This window comes from Sceloporus occidentalis, unplaced genomic scaffold (genome assembly GCF_023333645.1).
Source record: "Sceloporus occidentalis isolate IW3139 unplaced genomic scaffold, rSceOcc1.0.p SCAF_93, whole genome shotgun sequence".
NCBI lineage: Eukaryota > Metazoa > Chordata > Lepidosauria > Squamata > Phrynosomatidae > Sceloporus > Sceloporus occidentalis.
Genome location: NW_028317073.1, coordinates 3,689,711 through 3,712,504, shown reverse-complemented (window position 1 = coordinate 3,712,504; position 22,794 = coordinate 3,689,711). Strand labels below are relative to the sequence as shown.

The window sequence follows — 22,794 nt, the reverse complement described above, 5'->3', positions numbered from 1 at the left end:
TTCACAGGTATAAATGTCAGCGAGTGTGTTCATAAGCCGCGTCTGAAGCGCAAGAAAGAAAGAAAAAAGGAAAAAAGAAAAAAACAAAAACAAAAAAAAAAACAAAAAAAACAAAAAACCCTGACTGTGTCGAGTGTGTGCATAATAAGGCGCGAACAAGTTAGCACAGTGCAACAGAAGGACAAATTACCCCCCGCACCATAGAGGGAAGCCGGAGACGAGGCTGGAATGGGGTAGGGGGGGAAGGGGGAAAGGGGGGAAGGGGAGGGGAAGGGGGGGGGCAAGGTGGGGGGATAGGGGAGGGGGTTGATAGGGGAGGGGGGAGGAGCGGGAAGGAATACGGATGCTTTAGAAGGCGTACAACCCGAAGGGCAGAGTAGGTAACACTCGCAGGCGTATGAAGGGACCCAGAGATCCCGAAAGGAGCGTTCAGTACGGCCCCCGGACAGAGGAAGAACCCTCAAGAAACGCCGCAAACGTGGGCATCATATATGTATAAAATAATAATAAAAGAGAAAATGAAATGAACAAATCAATCTGTGTCCCCATGCGTCTTGTACCTTCTCACTAAAGTAAAACAAAAATCCAGAAACGCACGTATAAAAGGGAGAATACATGTGAATAAGGCCGCGCTACCCGGATGAGTAGGCGCCGAGGCCACGGAGAAGGCAATAGGAACATAAAGCAATAACAAAAACAAAGTCGACCGAAAAAACGCGCAAAATAATAGTCCAAAATAAAACCGGACGAAAAGAAGGCACTTATCTGTCCCGTGAGCAGAGCACAGAGACCGGCATAACGGGAGCGGCCATGAGCACGGGAGACAAACTGCTGATAGCAAGAGTCACCAAAGGCAGCCCGCTCAGGTTGAGTCCGGAGACGGCGCAGGGTCGACCCCCGCCCGGGGCGATGATCCAGGGGAGGCTCGGCAAAGTGGAGATCTGTCGCGACGGCCCGGTTGAGGAAGAGTGTCACGAGACGGTAGGTCCAGGGACCGTGGAGCCCGCAGTCCCAGGCGCCGCAGGAATGACACGGCTCCATCCAAGCCGTGGAGCGTCAGGAGGGAGCCCCCGTCCTGAACAAGCAGCCTGAAGGGAAATCCCCAGCGATAGGAGATCCCCTTCTCGCGTAGAAGATCCGTCACCGGCTTCATGGCCCGTCGTTTGCGGAGAGTGGTCGGTGCGATATCGGCATACCAGACAGGAGTAATGCCGTCCATAGCGGGAGATGCATTCCGCGTGACCCGCAGGATAGCTTCCTTTGTGGTGAAGAAATGGCACTTCATAATAACATCCCGCGGGGGAGCACCGTTGCCCGGCCTCGGTCGCAGGGCTCTGTGGACCCTCTCGAGATGGAGTTCGGCCTCAGGTAAGTCCGGTAGCAATTGCCGAAGATATCGGTGAAAAAAAGATCGTAAGTCCACCACGGACTCCGGTACCTCTCGGACCCTCAAGTTGGAGCGCCGGGAGCGGTTATCGAGATCCTCCACCGCATCCTGAAGAGCCGCGCACGTGGCCTCCAGCCGCGCCATGTCGCCATCTCTAGCCCGATCAGCCACCTTAAGATCTTCCACTGCCTGTTCCAGGTGAACGGTTCTGGATGCCAAGGCTGAAAGATCCGCCGAGATCGCGGAGAGACCTGACTTGAGGTCGGATTGGAGTTCCTGCTTCACTGAGAGGATACAAGCCTTGAGATCGGCAATATCCCCCCGCGTACAGGGCCCCGCGTCGTCCGCTCCATCTAGGCCCTCACCACGTGGAGCGTCTTTCTTCTTGAAATAATCGGGCACCTCAGAGGTAAGACCCGGCTTGGCGCCTCGACGTGTGGACATCCCGCCGGCCGGCTGGAAAACGCCAGGTAAGTGTAGACAGTATGGCTATGAAAGCTAAAGGTGCCGGGGATGGAGCACGAGCTAACTCACAGTGCGTCCATCTTCACCAAGCGCCAGGCCACGCCCCCAGTCACATTCCCTTTTTAAAATGGCCGATACTAATTTTTAATCCTATGATCCCTTTGATCATGGGGTTAAATTTAGCCAACGGTAGAGGGAGGCAATTTTTGAAATCCTGATGAACTGCAAATATTATTAAAATCAGCCATTTAGCCTGTGCGGTACGTGAGTAACCATATCATCCCTGCAGCGCCTTGCATTTTTACTGCAAAACTTATTTTTGCAGTAAAAAATTTTCTCCCTTTACCATCATTTCTTTGGGATTGTAAGGGGAAAGAATGGTGTGTGCTTCTGCGAGTGAATGTATGGAAAGAATGGTGTGTGTTTCTGCGAGTGGAGATATGAAAGGCGTGTGAATGGTCAGTAATTAGGGTTGAAGCCTTGACGTGGCACTACTGCTCAGGTAGGAAGTTAAATTATGGCACAAAAAGTACACATTTGCAAAAACGACATCCCTTGGCGCATCAAATGAGGAGCTGCATGTGTTTCTAGTACAAACCTGGAGTGCGCAAGACACAAATGAACATGTCGCTACGGTTAGAAAAAACATATTTTCAAGCCAAAGCGACATATTCCATCATTATTTGTGCACTCAACTTTTGTCCTAGAAATACATGTAGCCCCTCATTTGAAGCTCCAAGGGGTGTAGTTTCTTAAAATGGATGAATTGTCTGAATGAGGGAGAGCATGAGTTAATATGTGGATGAATTGTCTGAATGAGAGAGAGCATGAGTTAATATGTGGATGAATTGTCTGAATGAGGGAGAGCATGAGTTAATATGTGGATGAATTGTCTGAATGAGGGAGAGCATCAGTTAATATGTGGATGATTTGTCTGAATGAGGGAGAGCATGAGTTAATGTGATTGTGTGTATCATAGATGTATAATTGTGGAAGGGCAAAGATGGCACTAGCAGGATGTTTGAGCCTTGGGGACCAAGATGGCACAGGCAGGGTGTATATGGGACAAAGATGGCAAATCTTATGTGTGTTATCTGGGTGCTGGCCAGGTTCTATATGGGCAGTGTGGACGCCAGGGCTGGCTTTGGGGTGTGCAACCTGTGATCTATGCCTGTAATTTAGGGGGTTTTAAATATACCTTTAATGTCGTGTTTATATGTGAATTCCAATTGATCTTTACCTGCAAAGCTGGGTTTTTGTGTTCTTCTGTAGATCCATATCTGCTATGCTATGTTTCCATACATTATTTATGTATACCTGAAAATACAGGGTTTGTATGTCTTGTTCAGTTGATTAATACCTGCAATGCTGTTTCCATGTATTTATTTGATCTATACCTGTAATGCTACATTTCATTTATTATTATTGTATACCTGCAAATACAGGATTTGTATGTCTGATTCTGTTTATTTGATATACACCTTCAGTGCTGAGATCACAAGTGAATTTCAATTGATCTATACATGCAAAGCTGGGTTTGTGTGTTAATGTGTTGATCTATACCTGCTATCGGCAGCAGGGTCTAATATTTACATATATATTTATATATATATCGGCAGCAGGGACTAATATTAATATATATATTGGCAACTGGGGCAGTTGCCAGCAGGGGCTAATATATATATATCAGCAGCAGGATCTAATATTAGGCCCTGAAATCATTTAGTGCAAAAGTTAAGGTATTGTGTTGTTTAAAGGATTTCAAGGATTAGTCTTACTAAATTGTGGCTTCAGGCTTCCCATGTTGAATGATCAAGTATTGTATTGTCCAATAACAAAAGTATCATTCCATAGCACATTACTTTTGGCAATATATATATATATATATATATATATATGTGTGTGTGTGTGTTTTTTCAGTGGTATGATTTAATGGTGGAAATTATTAATGCCCCCCCAGTTTGACTGTGGTATCTTGTGTGTCCCCCCTATATATTGTTTCTAGAGTCGCCACTGGCCGAGGGTAAGACTGCTAACATTTACATGGATTCTAGATATGCGTTCGGCATTGCACGTGAGTTTGGTCTTATCTGGCGTGCAAGGGCATTTATGACATCAGCCGGGGAAACCAATTAAGAGCGCTGAAGCTGTCTAATATCTCGTGGACAGGTTGCTACTCCCCAAGGAATGGGGAATTATCGAAGTCAAAGCCCACGAGAGGTCAGATGACCCGGTTTGCAGATAAAGCGGCTGCGGGAAAGACTCGAGGAAAGGACAGAATAGCGGTTTAGACTTCACAAACACAGGGTGAGACCCCAGTCACCATGGATAATGTTAGGACTTACCTGACCTCGCGTCCCACCACGTCCCGCTCTGCTCCGGCGACTGCTATCCGCCGGCATTAAGCAGCCTCCTCAACCGCTCGGCAGACCACGCTGCTGTGGCGTTAAACCAAATCTAAAAATATAACACAACGGTTCATCTACTTTAACAGATATTTAATAAGAGACAAAAACACAGTAACCTACAATAAATGAGTGACAGCCCAACATACAATGCCACACTTTCTAAGACTAACCTGCAACCTAAAGGTCCAACATAACCCAGGACACCACCGATTACCCCGTCCACGCAGGATGGGAGCAGAGAGAGACGGAACTAAGATTTTGCATTCAACAGGCATATTAAATCTGTAGGTTTGCCCTCGTTAACATCTCAAAAGACACGTGTGATACAGGAAGAGTTCAACTGGCAAAAACATTGACAACCATGTTTGTTACGTCACCACAGCTGCCTCCCGTCGAGCAGTGACCTTTTGTGACCTAGGATGACCTCGCCTGACCTCCTGTGCCTCATTCTGGACCCCTTCTGCCTATTTTAACAGGGAACCTTCAGGAACACCTTACAACGGGTTAACAAGATCAAACTCGAGCAGCAATACAATAGACGTTTTACACCAGCAAAGTGTAACCCGGACTGCCTGACCTCACTCTTTGTGTCCTGATTTTGGATCATACCGTGCTCTCCTGTTACAGACCCGGCTTGTTTTTGACCTGCTCCTCGTCTCCTGATTTTGGCGTACTCCCTATTGTCCTGTTGCTGACCCGGCCTGTCTGACATTGGTGGCTTTTGCCAGTCCTGCCTGATTCACCCCGCATTAGACCTACTCTGCTTCTCGGGATCCATGGTACATTATCTTTACAGAAATACTCAAAAGCCTACAAAAACAGGTAGGTACGGAAGAACGCGAGTCATGGATTCGCATGAAGACGATGGACTGTGGAAAAAGGAAAATTGTGCCAACCAAGATCCCTGAACCCAGTGGTGGTTCCACTGTTCCACAATGACTGATTACTCTGGTACAAAATACACGGATTGCTCTTCTAGATGTCTTTTCAGGTTTGCCTGAAGCATATCCAGTGACAAAGGCGACGGCAAGTAAACTTCTGAAGGAATTGGTGCGTAGATTCGGCTTACCTGAAACCACTGAGTGATAGAGGAACACACTTCACCGGGGAAGTACAGCGCTGCAGCATATGATGGCACTATATAAATCAGTAATATCACACATTGTGCAGCGCTGCAGCATATGATGGTGCTATTTAAAAGAAAAACAACACATTGCACAGCGCCGCAGCATATGATGGCGTTATATATATCACTCAGTAATATCACACATTGTACAGCGCCACAGCATATAGCAGCGCTATTTCAATCAGTAATATCAGAAATTGTACAGCGCTATAGTATACGATGGAGCTATATAAATCAGTAACATCAGACATTGTACAGAGCTGCAGCATATAATGGCGCTATATATATATATATCCTTTAAACTACAAACACGCACACAAACGTAGGAATTTTCATTTTTGGCCGATGCCTCCAGCTGGATTATTTAAGGCCAATATTTGATCAGTTTGTTCACTGCTGGCACTGCATGTTTGCACAACTACTGCATGAGGACAACATACTTAAGAAGAGGCATAACAATTTGTGGAAGGAGAAGCAGAGCATGTAAGGAACAGCTGGAAAAAAACACAGATTTTATTGTAGGTTAATGCTTGTTATGTCATACCCATAAATGTTTAATTTTGTGTGTTTGTGTTTTTGCTCAGTTCCTTGTTGGAGCCATGGTGAAAAGTATTTGTGTAATTGGAGCAGGCTCTAGTGGTCTGACAGCCATTAAATGTTGCCTGGATGAAGGTTTGGAGCCCATATGCTTTGAGAGGAGTGAAGATATTGGTGGTTTGTGGAGATTCAAGGTAATTAAAACATTTCACATCGTTACTAATTTTCACAATAGTTAATTATTTGAATAGATTGTTCTGTTTTTTTATCCGTATGTTTTCATGCTAACAGGAGAACCCAGAAGATGGTAGGGCTAGTATCTACAAATCTGTGATCATAAACACTTCCAAGGAAATGATGTGTTTCAGTGACTATCCCATTCCAGATGATTTCCCAAACTATATGCATAATTCCAAAATAATGGATTATTTCAGAATGTATGCAGAGAACTTCAACCTTCTAAAATATATCCGCTTTAAGGTACAGTACTTTTTATTGAAAATTTGATAACAAATACATGTTAACAAAAATTCCATAATTGTGGTTATTATTTGGTTTACATTCAAACCCAATGGCGATGGTATTTCTGTTTGTACTACTTATCAGTCGATTCACTTAAAGAAATGTGTCAGTTAAGGACTTTATTTAACATGGAGGATGTTAAATAAAGTTAAAAACCCCCCCCGATGTTTTAATTTAAGCCCTGTGCGGCCGCAGACCCCTAAGGCCGGCCCTGGTGGGGGCTTCCCGACCCCTTAGAGTGGTCGCAGTTGCGGCAGGCTTAAGGGGCCCTGCGTTAATGCGGCCGTAGAGGCAACATAGGCCTAGTCAGTCCGGTCCTGACCGGGCCTATTTTAAGGTAGGGGGCCTGGAGCTGCAGCTTCATCAGCCCCTAAGTCAATCCGGCCCTGCTGCAGGCCCGGTCGCAGTTGCTGCTTGCTCTGGCAACAAGGTAAGTAGGGTGAGGGAGGGGGGTGCAGTGAGAAGGGGCAGATGGAGGTTAGATAGTGAGAAATGGGGAGAGGGGATAGATAGTGAGAGGGGATACATATTGAGGAGTGAGGAACGGGGTACATAGTGAAAAGGGGGTACATAGTGAGAAGGGGCAGATAAGATGGGGAGAGGGGGTAGTGTGAATGCGTATGAGAATGAATGAATAAATGTGTGGATGAATTGTGTGAATGCGTATGACAATTAATGAATTCATGTGTGGATGAATTGCTTGAATGATTTGTGAGACTGCATTAATGAATGTGTTAATGATTTGTGTGAATGAGTGAGTAAATGCAAAGATGGTACATGAAGGGTGGGCTTTAACAATAAATAAATAAATAAAAATGGGCTGCTCAGGCTTAAATGCCCAGGCCTATTTTTTGTCCCAGTCTGGGCCTGGTAACAAATGTGAGTCTGGTTTGTGTAACAGTCCTTTGAGAAGGATTCTCTTTCCAGGTCATTCACTAATAATAATTGTGATTTTACAACTTCCTCTGGATAACCTCATTCATAAAATCTTTGTGACATCTCCTGTAACTGATCATTGACCTGTGTTTCCTGAGCGACAATTCTCTTGACCCTAAGGAATTGACTTTTTGCAAGCAATTTGGCAGGTGGATGAAAACTTGAATAGTGTAGTAAGGTGTTCCTATCAAGAGATTTTCTAAATATATGAGTCTCCAATTTACTATTCATTATGTAGATCAAATATCCAGGTATGTAATGGATGTAAAATCATAAGACATCGTGAACTTGATACTATCCGAACAAGTACTTAGAAACTCAAGGAACACATCCAGGGATTCCAATGTATTGCTTAAGAGACAACTGTCTGCAAACCCCAATGAACTAAAGCAGGGGTGTGCAAGTTTTTTCTGCAGTGAGCAACTTCATCAGAATTGTATACGTGCGCGGGCCGCACTCATTTTTCACTGCGTGAAAATATGGCCTTTAATAAGATATGCAGATTAAAATAAAGTAAATTACACAAAACCTTTACTTTTCCTCTCACTGATTTCTGGGCCTAGAAAGTTTTGTGACTATAAAATCAGGATTCTGGATAAGTTAAAATGAAATAGTTCTATTTATTTTAGGGATACACCGAAATGAAAATTTTGGACCAAAACCAAAAATTCAGGGTTCACTTAGCCAAAACTGAAAATGACCCCCCCCCCACATACTTTTAATAAAAGTAAGTTGCACACCAAAATTGTACAAAAAAAATTATATATTATGATTGTTAACAGCAATCTCTGGCATACCCAGATTCCAGCATGTACTGGTTGGCTGGGCATTGTACCAGTAATTTTTGTCCAATTTTAGTGTGTAACCACACTTTTATTAAAAGTAACACACCACAATTGGACAAAAAAAAAATCAACAATATGACTTGGCATGATAGGAGTGTGATTGCTAACAGCAAACACACTCTTTTCATACCCAGGCAACCAGTAAATGCTGGAACCTAGGCATGATGGGAGTGTGATTGCTGTTAGCAGATTGCTGTTAGCAATCACACTCCTATCATGCCAAGTCAGCCAGTACATGCTGGTACAGGGTGGCTGTAAGTGCAGACCCCATACTGCTGGCAGCATCAATACACAAGGGGGGCAGCTAGCCAGGTTTCAGCATGTACTGGCTGACTTGGCATGATAGGAGTGTGATTGCTAACAGCAAACACACTCTTTTTATACCCAGGCAACCAGTAAATGCTGGAACCTGATGATGGGACTGTGATTGCTATTAGCAGATTGCTGTTAGCAATCACACTCCTATCATGCCAAGTCAGCCAGTACATGCTGGTACAGGGTGGCTGTAAGTGCAGACCCCATACTGCTGGCAGCATCAATACACAAGGGGGGCAGCTAGCCAGGTTTCAGCATGTACTGGCTGACTTAGCATGCTAGGAGTGTGATTGCTAACAGCAATCACAGTCCCATCATGCCTAGTTCCAGCACTTAGACACTCATTCATTCATATACTCATTCATTCACACATTCATTCCCTCACAGGCATACTCATTCAAACAACCTCCCCCACCCCCTTACCTACTACAGCGCTCGATGCCGATCACAGACTTCCGCAGGGGGCGTGGCCTCCCTCGTTCTCCCCACAGAGGAGGCAGGACTGGTGCAGAGAAAAGACCCTCCCACAAGCGGCAGGGCTTGTGATCCTGGCTGCCGATCACAAGCGGCAGGGCTTGTGATCCTGGCTGCCGATCTCACGCGGGCCGCATGTTGGACGCCCCTGAACTAAAGCAACAAAATGAAGAGTGGGCCAAAATTCCCCCATAACGATGTGAGAGGTGGTTCTATGTTTTGGCTTTATTTTTGGTGAATAAATCGTGACATGGTGTAATATGTCAACTATTGATGTTCATCTGAAATATATAACGTATTGGCTCGGATATAGGCCGCCCCCGTATATAGGCCGCACCCTAAAAGTTTGGTGATTTTTTAAAGAAAAAGTTTTTTTCTTTAAAAAAGCACCAAAAAAACATGCTGCCACTCTGTCTCCCCCCCCCCCCCCGAGATATGCTGCCACTCTCCCCCCCCCCGAGATATGCTGCCACTGTCCTCCCCCCCAAGATATGCTGGCACTGTCCCCCCCCCCGAGATATGCTGCCACTGTCCTCCTCCCCCCTCGAGATATGCTGCCACTGTCCTCCTCCTCCCACCCCGAGATATGCTGCCACTCTGCCCCCCCCGACTTACCAGAGGAGACTCCCGGGTGTCTTGCGGGGCAGGCGGAGGACATCTACGCAATACGCGTACACAACTTCCGGTGCCGGCACTCAGCTGATGTGCCGGCACCGGAAGTTGTATACGCGTATTGCGTAGATGTCCCCCGCCGGCCCCGCAAGACACCCGGGAGTCTCCTCTGGTAGGTCTTGGGGGCAGAGGTAAAACGCATCGTGCGGACAGTCACCGGCTGCGGCGATGCGGGTAAACAACCTCCGCAGCCGGTGACCATCCGCACGATGCGCTTAGACAACCTCCCGTGCCGGCACCCCCCCACCCCCGTGGAAAGTGCTGGCAGGGGAGGCTGTCTAAGCGTATCGGGGAGTAGGGTGCCAGTCCCCGAATATAGGCCACACCCCCACTTTAAAGACTTAAAGGGGGGGGGAAAGTGCGGCCTATATTCGAGCCAATACGGTATATAGCTTTATATACCTGCTAAGGAACAGATGATTGAATTAAGCCCTGATATGTATAACCACAAAAGTAGTATGTACCTTTCTCAGTATGTACATGATCATTCATCTCAATTTACTTATCTCTGCTATTTTGTTAAAATGCTTACTGGTTCAGGCAGATGTTATAAGGGCAGTAGAGAGGTGATTTCTATAGCCAGGTGAATACGTACTTACATTTTCTCTCAGCAGGAGTTGCCATGAAAACTGATTGCTTTTGACAGGAATGTATTTAATTAACCAATTCAGCCAACACCTACTATTCATAGAAAATGTTTTGTTGTCAGAATATTTAATGGCCTGTTTTCAAACGGTAGCGGCTAGTTCCTACCCAGTAGAAGGACTCTGGTGATGTCAGCAGACCATGTGACTGTTTGGTCACATGGTACAAAGAACTACAGGAAGATGAAGAAGCAGCAGCGCGGGACGTTCAAATGGGCTGCGCTGGGCTGCTGTTTCTTTTTCAATAAGGTGGGATGTGAGGATGAAGTTTTAACAGAACTCCTGAAAATACAGAATGTTATGGAGGCAGAAGGAAACGTGAATCTGTGAAATAATTCACAGTAAGTCTCTCTTTCTCTCTCTCTCTCTCTGTGCCAGTGAGTGTCTGTCTCTCTCTGTGCCAGTGAGTGTCTGTCAATCTGTGTCAGTGAGTGTCTGTCTCTCTCTGTGCCAGTGAGTGTCTGTCTCTCTCTGTGCCAGTGAGTGTCTGTCTCTCTCTGTGCCAGTGAGTGTCTGTCTCTCTCTGTGCCAGTGTCTGTCTCTCTCTGTGCCAGTGTCTGTGTCTCTCTCTGTGCCAGTGTCTGTGTCTCTCTCTGTGCCAGTGTCTGTCTCTCTCTGTGCCAGTGAGTGTCTGTCTCTCTCTGTGCCAGTGCGTGTCTGTCTCTCTCTGTGCCAGTGAGTGTCTGTCTCTCTCTGTGCCAGTGAGTGTCTGTCTCTCTCTGTGCCAGTGAGTGTCTGTCTCTCTCTGTGCCAGTGAGTGTCTGTCTCTCTCTGTGCCAGTGAGTGTCTGTCTCTCTCTGTGCCAGTGAGTGTCTGTCTCTCTCTGTGCCAGTGAGTGTCTGTCTCTCTCTGTGCCAGTGAGTGTCTGTCTCTCTCTGTGCCAGTGAGTGTCTGTCTCTCTCTGTGCCAGTGTCTGTCTCTCTCTGTGCCAGTGTCTGTCTCTCTCTGTGCCAGTGAGTGTCTCTGTCTCTCTCTCTCTCTGTGCCAGTGAGTGTCTGTCTCTCTCTGTGCCAGTGAGTGTCTGTCTCTCTCTGTGCCAGTGAGTGTCTGTCTCTCTCTGTGCCAGTGAGTGTCTGTCTCTCTCTGTGCCAGTGAGTGTCTGTCTCTCTCTGTGCCAGTGAGTGTCTGTCTCTCTCTGTGCCAGTGAGTCTGTCTCTCTCTGTGCCAGTGAGTGTCTGTCTCTCTCTGTGCCAGTGAGTGTCTGTCTCTCTCTGTGCCAGTGAGTGTCTGTCTCTCTCTGTGCCAGTGAGTGTCTCTCTCTGTGCCAGTGAGTGTCTCTCTCTGTGCCAGTGAGTGTCTGTCTCTCTCTGTGCCAGTGTCTGTCTCTCTCTGTGCCAGTGTCTGTCTCTCTCTGTGCCAGTGAGTGTCTGTCTCTCTCTGTGCCAGTGTCTGTCTCTCTCTGTGCCAGTGTCTGTCTCTCTCTGTGCCAGTGTCTGTCTCTCTCTGTGCCAGTGTCTGTCTCTCTCTGTGCCAGTGTCTGTCTCTCTCTGTGCCAGTGTCTGTGTCTCTCTCTGTGCCAGTGTCTGTGTCTCTCTCTGTGCCAGTGTCTGTCTCTCTCTGTGCCAGTGAGTGTCTGTCTCTCTCTGTGCCAGTGCGTGTCTGTCTCTCTCTGTGCCAGTGAGTGTCTGTCTCTCTCTGTGCCAGTGAGTGTCTGTCTCTCTCTGTGCCAGTGAGTGTCTGTCTCTCTCTGTGCCAGTGAGTGTCTGTCTCTCTCTGTGCCAGTGAGTGTCTGTCTCTCTCTGTGCCAGTGAGTGTCTGTCTCTCTCTGTGCCAGTGAGTGTCTGTCTCTCTCTGTGCCAGTGAGTGTCTGTCTCTCTCTGTGCCAGTGAGTGTCTGTCTCTCTCTGTGCCAGTGAGTGTCTGTCTCTCTCTGTGCCAGTGTCTGTCTCTCTCTGTGCCAGTGTCTGTCTCTCTCTGTGCCAGTGTCTGTCTCTCTCTGTGCCAGTGTCTGTCTCTCTCTGTGCCAGTGAGTGTCTCTGTCTCTCTCTCTCTCTGTGCCAGTGAGTGTCTGTCTCTCTCTGTGCCAGTGAGTGTCTGTCTCTCTCTGTGCCAGTGAGTGTCTGTCTCTCTCTGTGCCAGTGAGTGTCTGTCTCTCTCTGTGCCAGTGAGTGTCTGTCTCTCTCTGTGCCAGTGAGTGTCTGTCTCTCTCTGTGCCAGTGAGTCTGTCTCTCTCTGTGCCAGTGAGTGTCTGTCTCTCTCTGTGCCAGTGAGTGTCTGTCTCTCTCTGTGCCAGTGAGTGTCTGTCTCTCTCTGTGCCAGTGAGTGTCTCTCTCTGTGCCAGTGAGTGTCTCTCTCTGTGCCAGTGAGTGTCTGTCTCTCTCTGTGCCAGTGTCTGTCTCTCTCTGTGCCAGTGTCTGTCTCTCTCTGTGCCAGTGTCTGTCTCTCTCTGTGCCAGTGAGTGTCTCTGTCTCTCTCCGTGCCAGTGAGTGTCTGTCTCTCTCTGTGCCAGTGTCTGTCTCTCTCTGTGCCAGTGTCTGTCTCTCTCTGTGCCAGTGTCTGTCTCTCTCTGTGCCAGTGTCTGTCTCTCTCTGTGCCAGTGTCTGTCTCTCTCCGTGCCAGTGAGTGTCTCTGTCTCTCTCTGTGCCAGTGAGTGTGTGTCTCTCTCTCTCTCTGTGCCAGTGAGTCTGTCTCTCTCTGTGCCAGTGAGTGTCTGTCTCTCTCTGTGCCAGTGAGTGTCTCTCTCTGTGCCAGTGAGTGTCTGTCTCTCTCTGTGCCAGTGTCTGTCTCTCTCTGTGCCAGTGTCTGTCTCTCTCTGTGCCAGTGTCTGTCTCTCTCCGTGCCAGTGAGTGTGTGTCTCTCTCTCTCTCTGTGCCAGTGAGTGTCTGTCTCTCTCTGTGCCAGTGTCTGTCTCTCTCTGTGCCAGTGTCTGTCTCTCTCTGTGCCAGTGAGTGTGTGTCTCTCTCTCTCTCTGTGCCAGTGAGTGTCTGTCTCTCTCTGTGCCAGTGAGTGTCTCTCTCTCTCTCTCTCTCTCTCTGTGCCAGTGAGTGTCTCTCTCTCTCTCTCTCTGTGCCAGTGAGTGAGTGTCTCTCTCTCTCTCTCTCTGTGCCAGTGAGTGAGTGTCTCTCTCTCTCTCTCTCTCTCTCTCTCTCTGTGCCAGTGAGTGTCTCTCTCTCTCTCTGTGCCAGTGAGTGTCTCTCTCTCTCTCTGTGCCAGTGAGTGTCTCTCTCTCTCTCTCTCTCTCTCTCTCTCTCTCTCTCTCTCTCTCTCTCTCTCTCTGTGCCAGTGAATGTCTCTCTCTCTCTCTCTGTGCCAGTGAGTGTCTCTCTCTCTCTCTGTGCCAGTGAGTATCTCTCTCTCTCTCTCTCTCTCTCTGTGCCAGTGAGTGTCTCTCTCTCTCTCTGTGCCAGTGATTGTGTCTGTCTCTCTCTCTCTCTCTGTGCCAGTGATTGTGTCTGTCTCTCTCTGTGCCAGTGAGTGTCTGTCTCTCTCTGTGCCAGTGAGTGTCTGTCTCTCTCTGTGCCAGTGAGTGTCTGTCTCTCTCTGTGCCAGTGTCTGTCTCTCTCTGTGCCAGTGAGTGTCTGTCTCTCTCTGTGCCAGTGAGTGTCTGTCTCTCTCTGTGCCAGTGAGTGTCTGTCTCTCTCTGTGCCAGTGTCTTTTTCTGTCTCTCTCTGTGCCAGTGTCTTTTTCTGTCTCTCTCTGTGCCAGTGAGTATCTCTGTTTCTCTCACTCTGTGCCAGTGAGTGTGTGTCTCTCTCTCTCAGTGCCAGTGAGTGTGTGTCTCTCTCTCTCTGTGCCAGTGAGTATCTCTGTCTCTCTCTCTCTGTGCCAGTGAGTGTGTCTCTCTCTCTCTGTGCCAGTGAGTGTGTCTCTCTCTCTCTGTGCCAGTGAGTGTCTGTCTCTTTCTGTGCCAGTGAGTGTCTCTCTCTCTCTCTCTCTCTTTCTGTGCCAGCGAGTGTCTCTGTCTCTCTCCATGCCAGTGAGTGTCTCTCTCTCTCTCTGTGCCAGTGAGTGTCTCTCTCTCTCTCTCTCTCTGTGCCAGTGAGTGTGTATCTCTCTCTCTCTGTGCCAGTGAGTGTGTCTGTCTCTCTCTGTGCCAGTGAGTGTCTGTCTCTCTCTGTGCCAGTGAGTGTGTCTGTCTCTCTCTGTGCCAGTGAGTGTCTGTCTCTCTCTGTGCCAGTGAGTGTCTGTCTCTCTCTGTGCCAGTGAGTGTCTGTCTCTCTCTGTGCCAGTGTCTGTCTCTCTCTGTGCCAGTGAGTGTCTCTGTCTCTCTCTCTCTCTCTCTCAGTGCCAGTGAGTGTGTCTGTCTCTCTCTGTGCCAGTGAGTGTCTGTCTCTCTCTGTGCCAGTGAGTGTCTGTCTCTCTCTGTGCCAGTGAGTGTCTGTCTCTCTCTGTGCCAGTGAGTGTCTGTCTCTCTCTGTGCCAGTGAGTGTCTGTCTCTCTCTGTGCCAGTGAGTGTCTGTCTCTCTCTGTGCCAGTGTCTTTTTCTGTCTCTCTCTGTGCCAGTGAGTATCTCTGTTTCTCTCACTCTGTGCCAGTGAGTGTGTGTCTCTCTCTCTCAGTGCCAGTGAGTGTGTGTCTCTCTCTCTCTCTGTGCCAGTGAGTATCTCTGTCTCTCTCTCTCTGTGCCAGTGAGTGTCTGTCTCTTTCTGTGCCAGTGAGTGTCTCTCTCTCTCTCTCTCTCTTTCTGTGCCAGCGAGTGTCTCTGTCTCTCTCCATGCCAGTGAGTGTCTCTCTCTCTCTCTGTGCCAGTGAGTGTCTCTCTCTCTCTCTGTGCCAGTGAGTGTCTCTCTCTCTCTCTCTCTCTGTGCCAGTGAGTGTGTATCTCTCTCTCTCTGTGCCAGTGAGTGTGTCTGTCTCTCTCTGTGCCAGTGAGTGTCTGTCTCTCTCTGTGCCAGTGAGTGTGTCTGTCTCTCTCTGTGCCAGTGAGTGTCTGTCTCTCTCTGTGCCAGTGAGTGTCTGTCTCTCTCTGTGCCAGTGTCTGTCTCTCTCTGTGCCAGTGAGTGTCTCTGTCTCTCTCTCTCTCTCTCAGTGCCAGTGAGTGTGTCTGTCTCTCTCTGTGCCAGTGAGTGTCTGTCTCTCTCTGTGCCAGTGAGTGTCTGTCTCTCTCTGTGCCAGTGAGTGTCTGTCTCTCTCTGTGCCAGTGAGTGTCTGTCTCTCTCTGTGCCAGTGAGTGTCTGTCTCTCTCTGTGCCAGTGAGTGTCTCTGTCTCTCTCTCTCTGTCTGTGTGCCAGTGAGTGTGTCTCTCTCTCTCAGTGCCAGTGAGTGTGTCTGTCTCTCTCTGTGCCAGTGAGTGTGTCTGTCTCCCTCTGTGCCAGTGAGTGTCTCTGTCTCTCTCTGTGCCAGTGAGTGTCTCTCTCTGTGCCAGTGAGTGTCTCTGTCTCTCTCTCTCTCTCTGTGCCAGTGAGAGTGTCTCTCTCTCTCTCAGTGCCAGTGAGTGTGTCTCTCTCTCTCTGTGCCAGTGAGTGTCTGTCTCTCTCTGTGCCAGTGAGTTTCTCTGTCTCTCTCTGTGCGAATGAGTGTGTCTGTCTCTCTCTGTGCCAGTGAGTGTGTCTGTCTCTCTCTGTGCCAGTGAGTGTCTCTGTCTCTCTCTGTGCCAGTGAGTGTCTCTGTCTCTCTCTGTGCCAGTGAGTGTCTCTGTCTCTCTCTGTGCCAGTGAGTGTCTCTGTCTCTCTCTGTGCCAGTGAGTGTCTCTGTCTCTCTCTCTCTGTCTGTGTGCCAGTGAGTGTGTGTCTCTCTCTCTCAGTGCCAGTGAGTGTGTCTGTCTCTCTCTGTGCCAGTGAGTGTGTCTGTCTCTCTCTGTGCCAGTGAGTGTGTCTGTCTCTCTGTGCCAGTGAGTGTGTCTGTCTCTCTCTGTGCGAATGAGTGTGTCTGTCTCTCTCTGTGCCAGTGAGTGTGTCTGTCTCTCTCTGTGCCAGTGAGTGTGTCTGTCTCTCTCTGTGCCAGTGAGTGTGTCTGTCTCTCTCTGTGCCAGTGAGTGTGTCTGTCTCTCTCTGTGCCAGTGAGTGTCTCTCTCTGTGCCAGTGAGTGTCTCTCTCTGTGCCAGTGAGTGTCTCTCTCTGTGCCAGTGAGTGTCTCTGTCTCTCTCTCTCTCTCTCTCTGTGCCAGTGAGAGTGTCTCTCTCTCTCTCAGTGCCAGTGAGTGTGTCTGTCTCTCTCTGTGCCAGTGAGTTTCTCTGTCTCTCTCTGTGCCAGTGAGTGTGTCTGTCTCTCTCTGTGCCAGTGAGTGTGTCTGTCTCTCTCTGTGCGAATGAGTGTGTCTGTCTCTCTCTGTGCCAGTGAGTGTGTCTGTCTCTCTCTGTGCCAGTGAGTGTGTCTGTCTCTCTCTGTGCCAGTGAGTGTCTCTGTCTCTCTCTGTGCCAGTGAGTGTCTCTGTCTCTCTCTCTCTGTCTGTGTGCCAGTGAGTGTGTGTCTCTCTCTCTCAGTGCCAGTGAGTGTGTCTCTCTCTCTCAGTGCCAGTGAGTGTGTCTGTCTCTCTCTGTGCCAGTGAGTGTGTCTGTCTCTCTCTGTGCCAGTGAGTGTGTCTGTCTCTCTCTGTGCGAATGAGTGTGACTGTCTCTCTCTGTGCCAGTGAGTGTGTCTGTCTCTCTCTGTGCCAGTGAGTGTGTCTGTCTCTCTCTGTGCCAGTGAGTGTGTCTGTCTCTCTCTGTGCCAGTGAGTGTCTCTCTCTGTGCCAGTGAGTGTCTCTCTCTGTGCCAGTGAGTGTCTCTCTCTGTGCCAGTGAGTGTCTCTCTCTGTGCCAGTGAGTGTCTCTCTCTGTGCCAGTGAGTGTCTCTGTCTCTCTCTCTCTGTGCCAGTGAGAGTGTCTCTCTCTCTCTCAGTGCCAGTGAGTGTGTCTCTCTCTCTCTCTGTGCCAGTGAGTGTCTGTCTCTCTCTGTGCCAGTGAGTTCCTCTGTCTCTCTCTGTGCCAGTGAGTTTCTCTGTCTCTCTCTGTGCCAGTGAGTTTCTCTGTCTCTCTCTGTGCCAGTGAGTGTCTCTGTCTGTCTCTCTCTCTCTCTCTCTGTGCCAGTGAGTGTGTGTGTCTCTCTCTCTCAGTGCCAGTGAGTGTGTCTGTCTCTCTCTGTGCCAGTGAGTGTGTCTGTCTCTCTCTGTGCCAGTGAGTGTGTCTGTCTCTCTCTGTGCCAGTGAGTGTCTCTCTCTGTGCCAGTGAGTGTCTCTCTCTGTGCCAGTGAGTGTCTCTCTCTGTGCCAGTGAGTGTCTCTCTCTGTGCCAGTGAGTGTCTCTCTCTGTGCCAGTGAGTGTCTCTCTCTCTGTGCCAGTGAGTGTCTCTCTCTCTGTGCCAGTGAGTGTCTCTCTCTCTGTGCCAGTGAGTGTCTCTCTCTCTCTGTGCCAGTGAGTGTCTCTCTCTCTCTCTGTGCCAGTGAGTGTCTCTCTCTCTCTGTGCCAGTGAGTGTCTCTCTCTCTCTGTGCCAGTGAGTGTCTCTCTCTCTCTGTGCCAGTGAGTGTCTCTCTCTCTCTGTGCCAGTGAGTGTCTTTCTCTCTCTCTCTGTGCCAGTGAGTGTCTTTCTCTCTCTCTCTGTGCCAGTGAGTGTCTTTCTCTCTCTCTCTGTGCCAGTGAGTGTCTTTCTCTCTCTCTCTGTGCCAGTGAGTGTCTTTCTCTCTCTCTCTGTGCCAGTGAGTGTCTTTCTCTCTCTCTCTGTGCCAGTGAGTGTCTTTCTCTCTCTCTCTGTGCCAGTGAGTGTCTTTCTCTCTCTCTCTGTGCCAGTGAGTGTCTGTCTCTCTCTCTCTGTGCCAGTGAGTGTCTGTCTCTCTGTGCCAGTGAGTGTCTCTCTCTCTCTCTGTGCCAGTGTCTCTCTCGCTCGGTGCCAGTGAGTGTGTCTTTCTCTCGGTGCCAGTGAGTGAGTGTGTCTCTCTCTCGATGCCAGTGAGTGTGTGTGTCTCTCTCGGTGCCAGTGAGTATGTGTGTCTCTCTCTCTCTGTGCCAGTGTGTGTGTGTCTCTCTCTCTGTGTCAGTGTGTGTGTGTGTCTCTCTCTCTGTGTCAGTGTGTATGTCTCTCTCTGCGTCAGTCTGTGTGTCTCTCTCTCTGTGCCAGTGAGTGGTGTCTCTCTCTCTCTCTCTGTGCCAGTGAGTGTCTCTCTCTCTGTGCCAGTGAGTGTCTCTCTCTCTGTGCCAGTGAGTGTCTCTCTCTCTGTGCCAGTGAGTGTCTCTCTCTCTGTGCCAGTGAGTGTCTCTCTGTCTCTCTCTGTGCCAGTGAGTGTGTCTTTCTCTCGGTGCCAGTGAGTGAGTGTGTCTCTCTCTCTCAATGCCAGTGAGTGAGTGTGTCTCTCTCTCTCAATGCCAGTGAGTGAGTGTGTCTCTTAAATGCTAGTGAGTGTGTGTGTCTCTCTCTCTCTCTGTGCCAGTGTGTGTGTGTGTCTCTCTCTGTGTCAGTGTCTGTGTCTCTCTCTCTCTGCATCAGTCTGTGTGTCTCTCTCTCTCTGTGCCAGTGTGTGTGTGTATCTTTCTCTCTGTGCCAGTGAGTGTGTGTGTCTCTCTGTGCCAGTGAGTGTCTCTCTGTCTCTCTCTGTGCCAGTGAGTGTGTGTCTTTCTCTCAGTGCCAGTGAGTGTGTGTCTCTCTGTGCCAGAGAGAGAGAGAGAGAGAGACACACACTCACTGGCACAGAGAGACACACACACACACACTCACTGGCACAGAGAGAGAGACACACAATCACTGGCACAGACAGAGAGACACACGCTCACTGGCACAGACAGAGAAAGAGACACACACGCTCACTGGCACCGAGAGAGAGGGACAGACACACTCACTGGCACCGAGAGAGAGGGACAGACACACTCACTGGCACCTACAGAGAGAGAGAGACACTCACTGGCACCTCGAGAGAGAGAGCGCGGGTGCGGCGCCTCGAGAGGGAGATTTTTTTAGTGAATAGACTCATTTGTTATAGACTAAATTCCCTGTCTGTAATTGATGTGACGGGACCGACCTGTACCCTGACTGGGTACTCCCGCCAAACGTTGCTTCCTCCTGACGGGACACCAACAAGTAACCCCTTCAGCACCGGGCAGAACCAGCGTTGTAGATAGAAGGAGGGACGTCGCTGCACCGAAGCCGCATTGGCACTGTGGCTATCCGAAGCTTAGCTACACAGTGTGGCTACAGCCCACCCCAAACATCAGGCAACACTCATGTTGAGGTGAAAGCAGGACTCATTTATTAAAACCAAAGACAGAGCTATATATACACAAGTAAGAAAAGGGGCAAGACAAATATCACATGATCTAATTACCATGGCAGGAAGGAAGTAATTAGATCAAATCCTGCAACACAATATCCGGGGGAAGGACAGAATGACATGAGACGTAAATAATTACATTAATTGGGGACGTAGACGTGGAATGACGATAGACATATAATTGGCTTAAGACAGACAATGGCCAGGACACAGGGATAACAGGAGCTCACAGGATTAACAGCTACCTGTTGTGTAATTGATAATTAGGTATGCAGCAGTGACACCTAGTCATACCTACAGGGGGTCTTAAGACAAGGGCTAACTCACAATACCAGGGGAAACACTTCACACTTATACAATTAACAATACACAGACAATCAGCCTTCTTCCTACCACAGGATGTCCAGCTGACGTTACAGTTCTGATACTCTGAGTGCTAAAACATGGGGTACATCAGCAGACTGAACCCCTGTATCCACACACAGAAGTCTCTACAAGGCCTGGGCCCATAGTCGATAGGGAGGAGGCTGGCTCTCAGGCCTCTCCAGGGGCCCCAGTGATGGAGGGTTCTGTCACACTTCTCCCCCTTCCAAATAGGACTGACACAGGAGGAAACCCCAAACGGGTTGACTCCGTAGTCAGTTAGTTCACTTAGCCCATCAATGCCCTCCCGAAACTGGTGCCCCAAATAATCTGCCCCTCCAAGAGCAGCACTCCCCCGCCCCACCTCTGACTCTCCAGAAAAATACAACTGCCGCTGGAGAGAAGTGCCTACAGCACCTTCTCTCTGGAATCTTCCCAGTCGCTGGGGAGTGATGATGCCTGCATCTTCTCCCTGGGGCTCCTGTTGTCGCTGTGGTGATGGGTTGGCAGCGCCATCTCCCAGGTCATCTGTGCGCCACTGGGGAGGAGGGAAGACACCCTTGGCTCCCTGAACTGGGGTCTGGGGCTGGAAAGGGAGGACAGGTTCCTCCACTTCCGAATCTGTAAGCTGCTGCTGGGGAGACTGGCCGCCTGCGCCATCTCCTGTGCACTCACTTGGTCGCTGGGGAGTGATGCCACCTGCACCCCCTCTTTGATGCTCCTTCTGCTGCTGGGAACATGGGCCGGCTGTGCCGTCTCCCGGGTCATCCGTCAGCCGCTGGGGAGGAGGGACGACACCCTTGGGTCCCTCAATATGGATCTGTTGCTGGGGAGATGAGCCGGCTGCGCTGTCTTCCAGGTCATCCGTCAGCCGCTGGGGAGGAGGGACGACACTCTCAGCTCCCTCAACTGGGATCTGATGCGGGGGAGGGAGAACAGGTTCCTCCGCTCCCAGAGTTGTGAGCTGCCGCTGTGGAGACTGGCCAGCTGCGTCATCTCCTGGACACTCACCCACCTGCTGGGGAGTGATGCCGCCTGCATCCCCTCCCTGGTGCTCCATCTGCCGCTGGGGAGATGAGCCGGCTGCGCTGTGTCCTGGGTAATCCAACGGCCGCTGGGGAGGAGGGACGGTACCCTCCACTCCCAGGTCATCCGTCAGCCGCTGGGGAGGAGGGACGACACCCTCAGCTGGGATCGGCCGCTGGGGAGGGAGAACAGGTTCCTCCGCTCCCAGAGTTGTGAGCTGCTGCTGGGGAGGCTGGCCGTCTGCGCCATCTCCTGTGCACTCACTTGGCCGCTGGGGAGGGATGCCACCTGCACCCCCTCCTTGAGGCTCCTTCTGTTGCTGGGAACACGGGCCGGCTGTGTCGTCTCCCGGGTCATCCGTCAGCCGCTGGGGAGGAGGGACGATACCCTCAGCTCCCTCAACTGGGATCCGCCGCCGGGGAGATGAGCCGGCTGCGCTGTCTCCCGGGTCATCCAACAGCCGCTGGGGAGGAGGAACGATACCCTCCACTCCCTCGTGCTCCTGCTTCCGCTGGGGAGATGGGCCGGCTGCCGCATCTCCCTGGATTCCTGTTGCAGGTGCGGGGCAGAAGCCAGGGGCTCTCCACCCTGTTGTCAGCGCTTCAGCTGAGGGGTATGGATCTGGGCGAACTACCCAGCATTCGGAGGACCCCGGTGTGAATACCGCAGCCTCATCTACCCATCCTGAGTTACCATCCTCGTATAAACAGTCAACAAAATCCATGGATACTGGGGCATACTGCTGAACATGGTCGAACAACTCTTGATATGCCTGTTCCAGTTCCCATTCTTGTGTGACCAAATAATCCAGGTCAGCCCACAGCTCGGCCACATATGGGATAGCCTCTGCCCTGCGCTCCTGGATGTCTTCCCCCCGACGCTCCAATGTACTTCCGAAGTCGGGATCCTTTTCTATGCTTTCCAATAGTAATCCCGGGCCGCCGAAGCCATAGCCCTCTGTAGGACCTTTATTCTCCAGCCCCGGGCATAGCTGTGCTGCGTACCACCGCAGAGCCCGATATCCATCGTCCAACCTCAGCTCTGTCTGGACCAGCACCTCTAACTCTGCCACCCATTCCTCTTTGGGCTGCTCTCCCAGCAACGGCATTCGTGCCTCCAGCTGGAACCAGTAGATGTCCTTGCTGGTTGGGAGGCACTTACCCAAGTATTCCTGTTCCCATCGCAGAGTCTCCCACCAGAGTTGCCGACGGATATGATCACTCCACCGCAGCTCGTCCTCAGCCGATACAGGTCCGTTGTGTTGGGCCCATGCCTCCTGCATACGCCATCTGAACTCCAGTTCCATAGCTGAGGATCCTGGCATTGCTCCTTCTCTGCCCGAAGGGTGACCAATTCTGGTGCTTTGGATGTCCCCGCTCCGGTGTGAAAGAGGAAACTTCCGGCCCCGGAAATCAGACCATAACAAATTTCTTTAAGGAAGCATCCCACCGCTTGCCACCAATGTGACGGGACCGACCTGTACCCTGACTGGGTACTCCCGCCAAACGTTGCTTCCTCCTGACGGGACACCAACAAGTAACCCCTTCAGCACCGGGCAGAACCAGCGTTGTAGATAGAAGGAGGGACGTCGCTGCACCGAAGCCGCATTGGCACTGTGGCTATCCGAAGCTTAGCTACACAGTGTGGCTACAGCCCACCCCAAACATCAGGCAACACTCATGTTGAGGTGAAAGCAGGACTCATTTATTAAAACCAAAGACAGAGCTATATATACACAAGTAAGAAAAGGGGCAAGACAAATATCACATGATCTAATTACCATGGCAGGAAGGAAGTAATTAGATCAAATCCTGCAACACAATATCCGGGGGAAGGACAGAATGACATGAGACGTAAATAATTACATTAATTGGGGACGTAGACGTGGAATGACGATAGACATATAATTGGCTTAAGACAGACAATGGCCAGGACACAGGGATAACAGGAGCTCACAGGATT

The 22,794-nt window shown here is 50.0% G+C and overlaps 1 protein-coding gene across 1 annotated transcript in view; it reads left to right on the top strand.

Annotated features, from left to right (window-relative positions):
- The first annotated feature begins 1,900 nt into the window (after positions 1-1,900).
- The window catches only part of LOC149284450 (flavin-containing monooxygenase 5-like), a 31,167-nt gene continuing 10,273 nt past the window's right edge, over positions 1,901-22,794 (top strand). The window contains exons 1-3 of the mRNA XM_089496746.1: positions 1,901-1,960; positions 5,971-6,117; positions 6,215-6,403. Coding sequence (XP_089352872.1) covers positions 1,901-1,960; positions 5,971-6,117; positions 6,215-6,403 — 396 coding nt within the window. The remainder of the gene's footprint in view (positions 1,961-5,970; positions 6,118-6,214; positions 6,404-22,794) is intronic.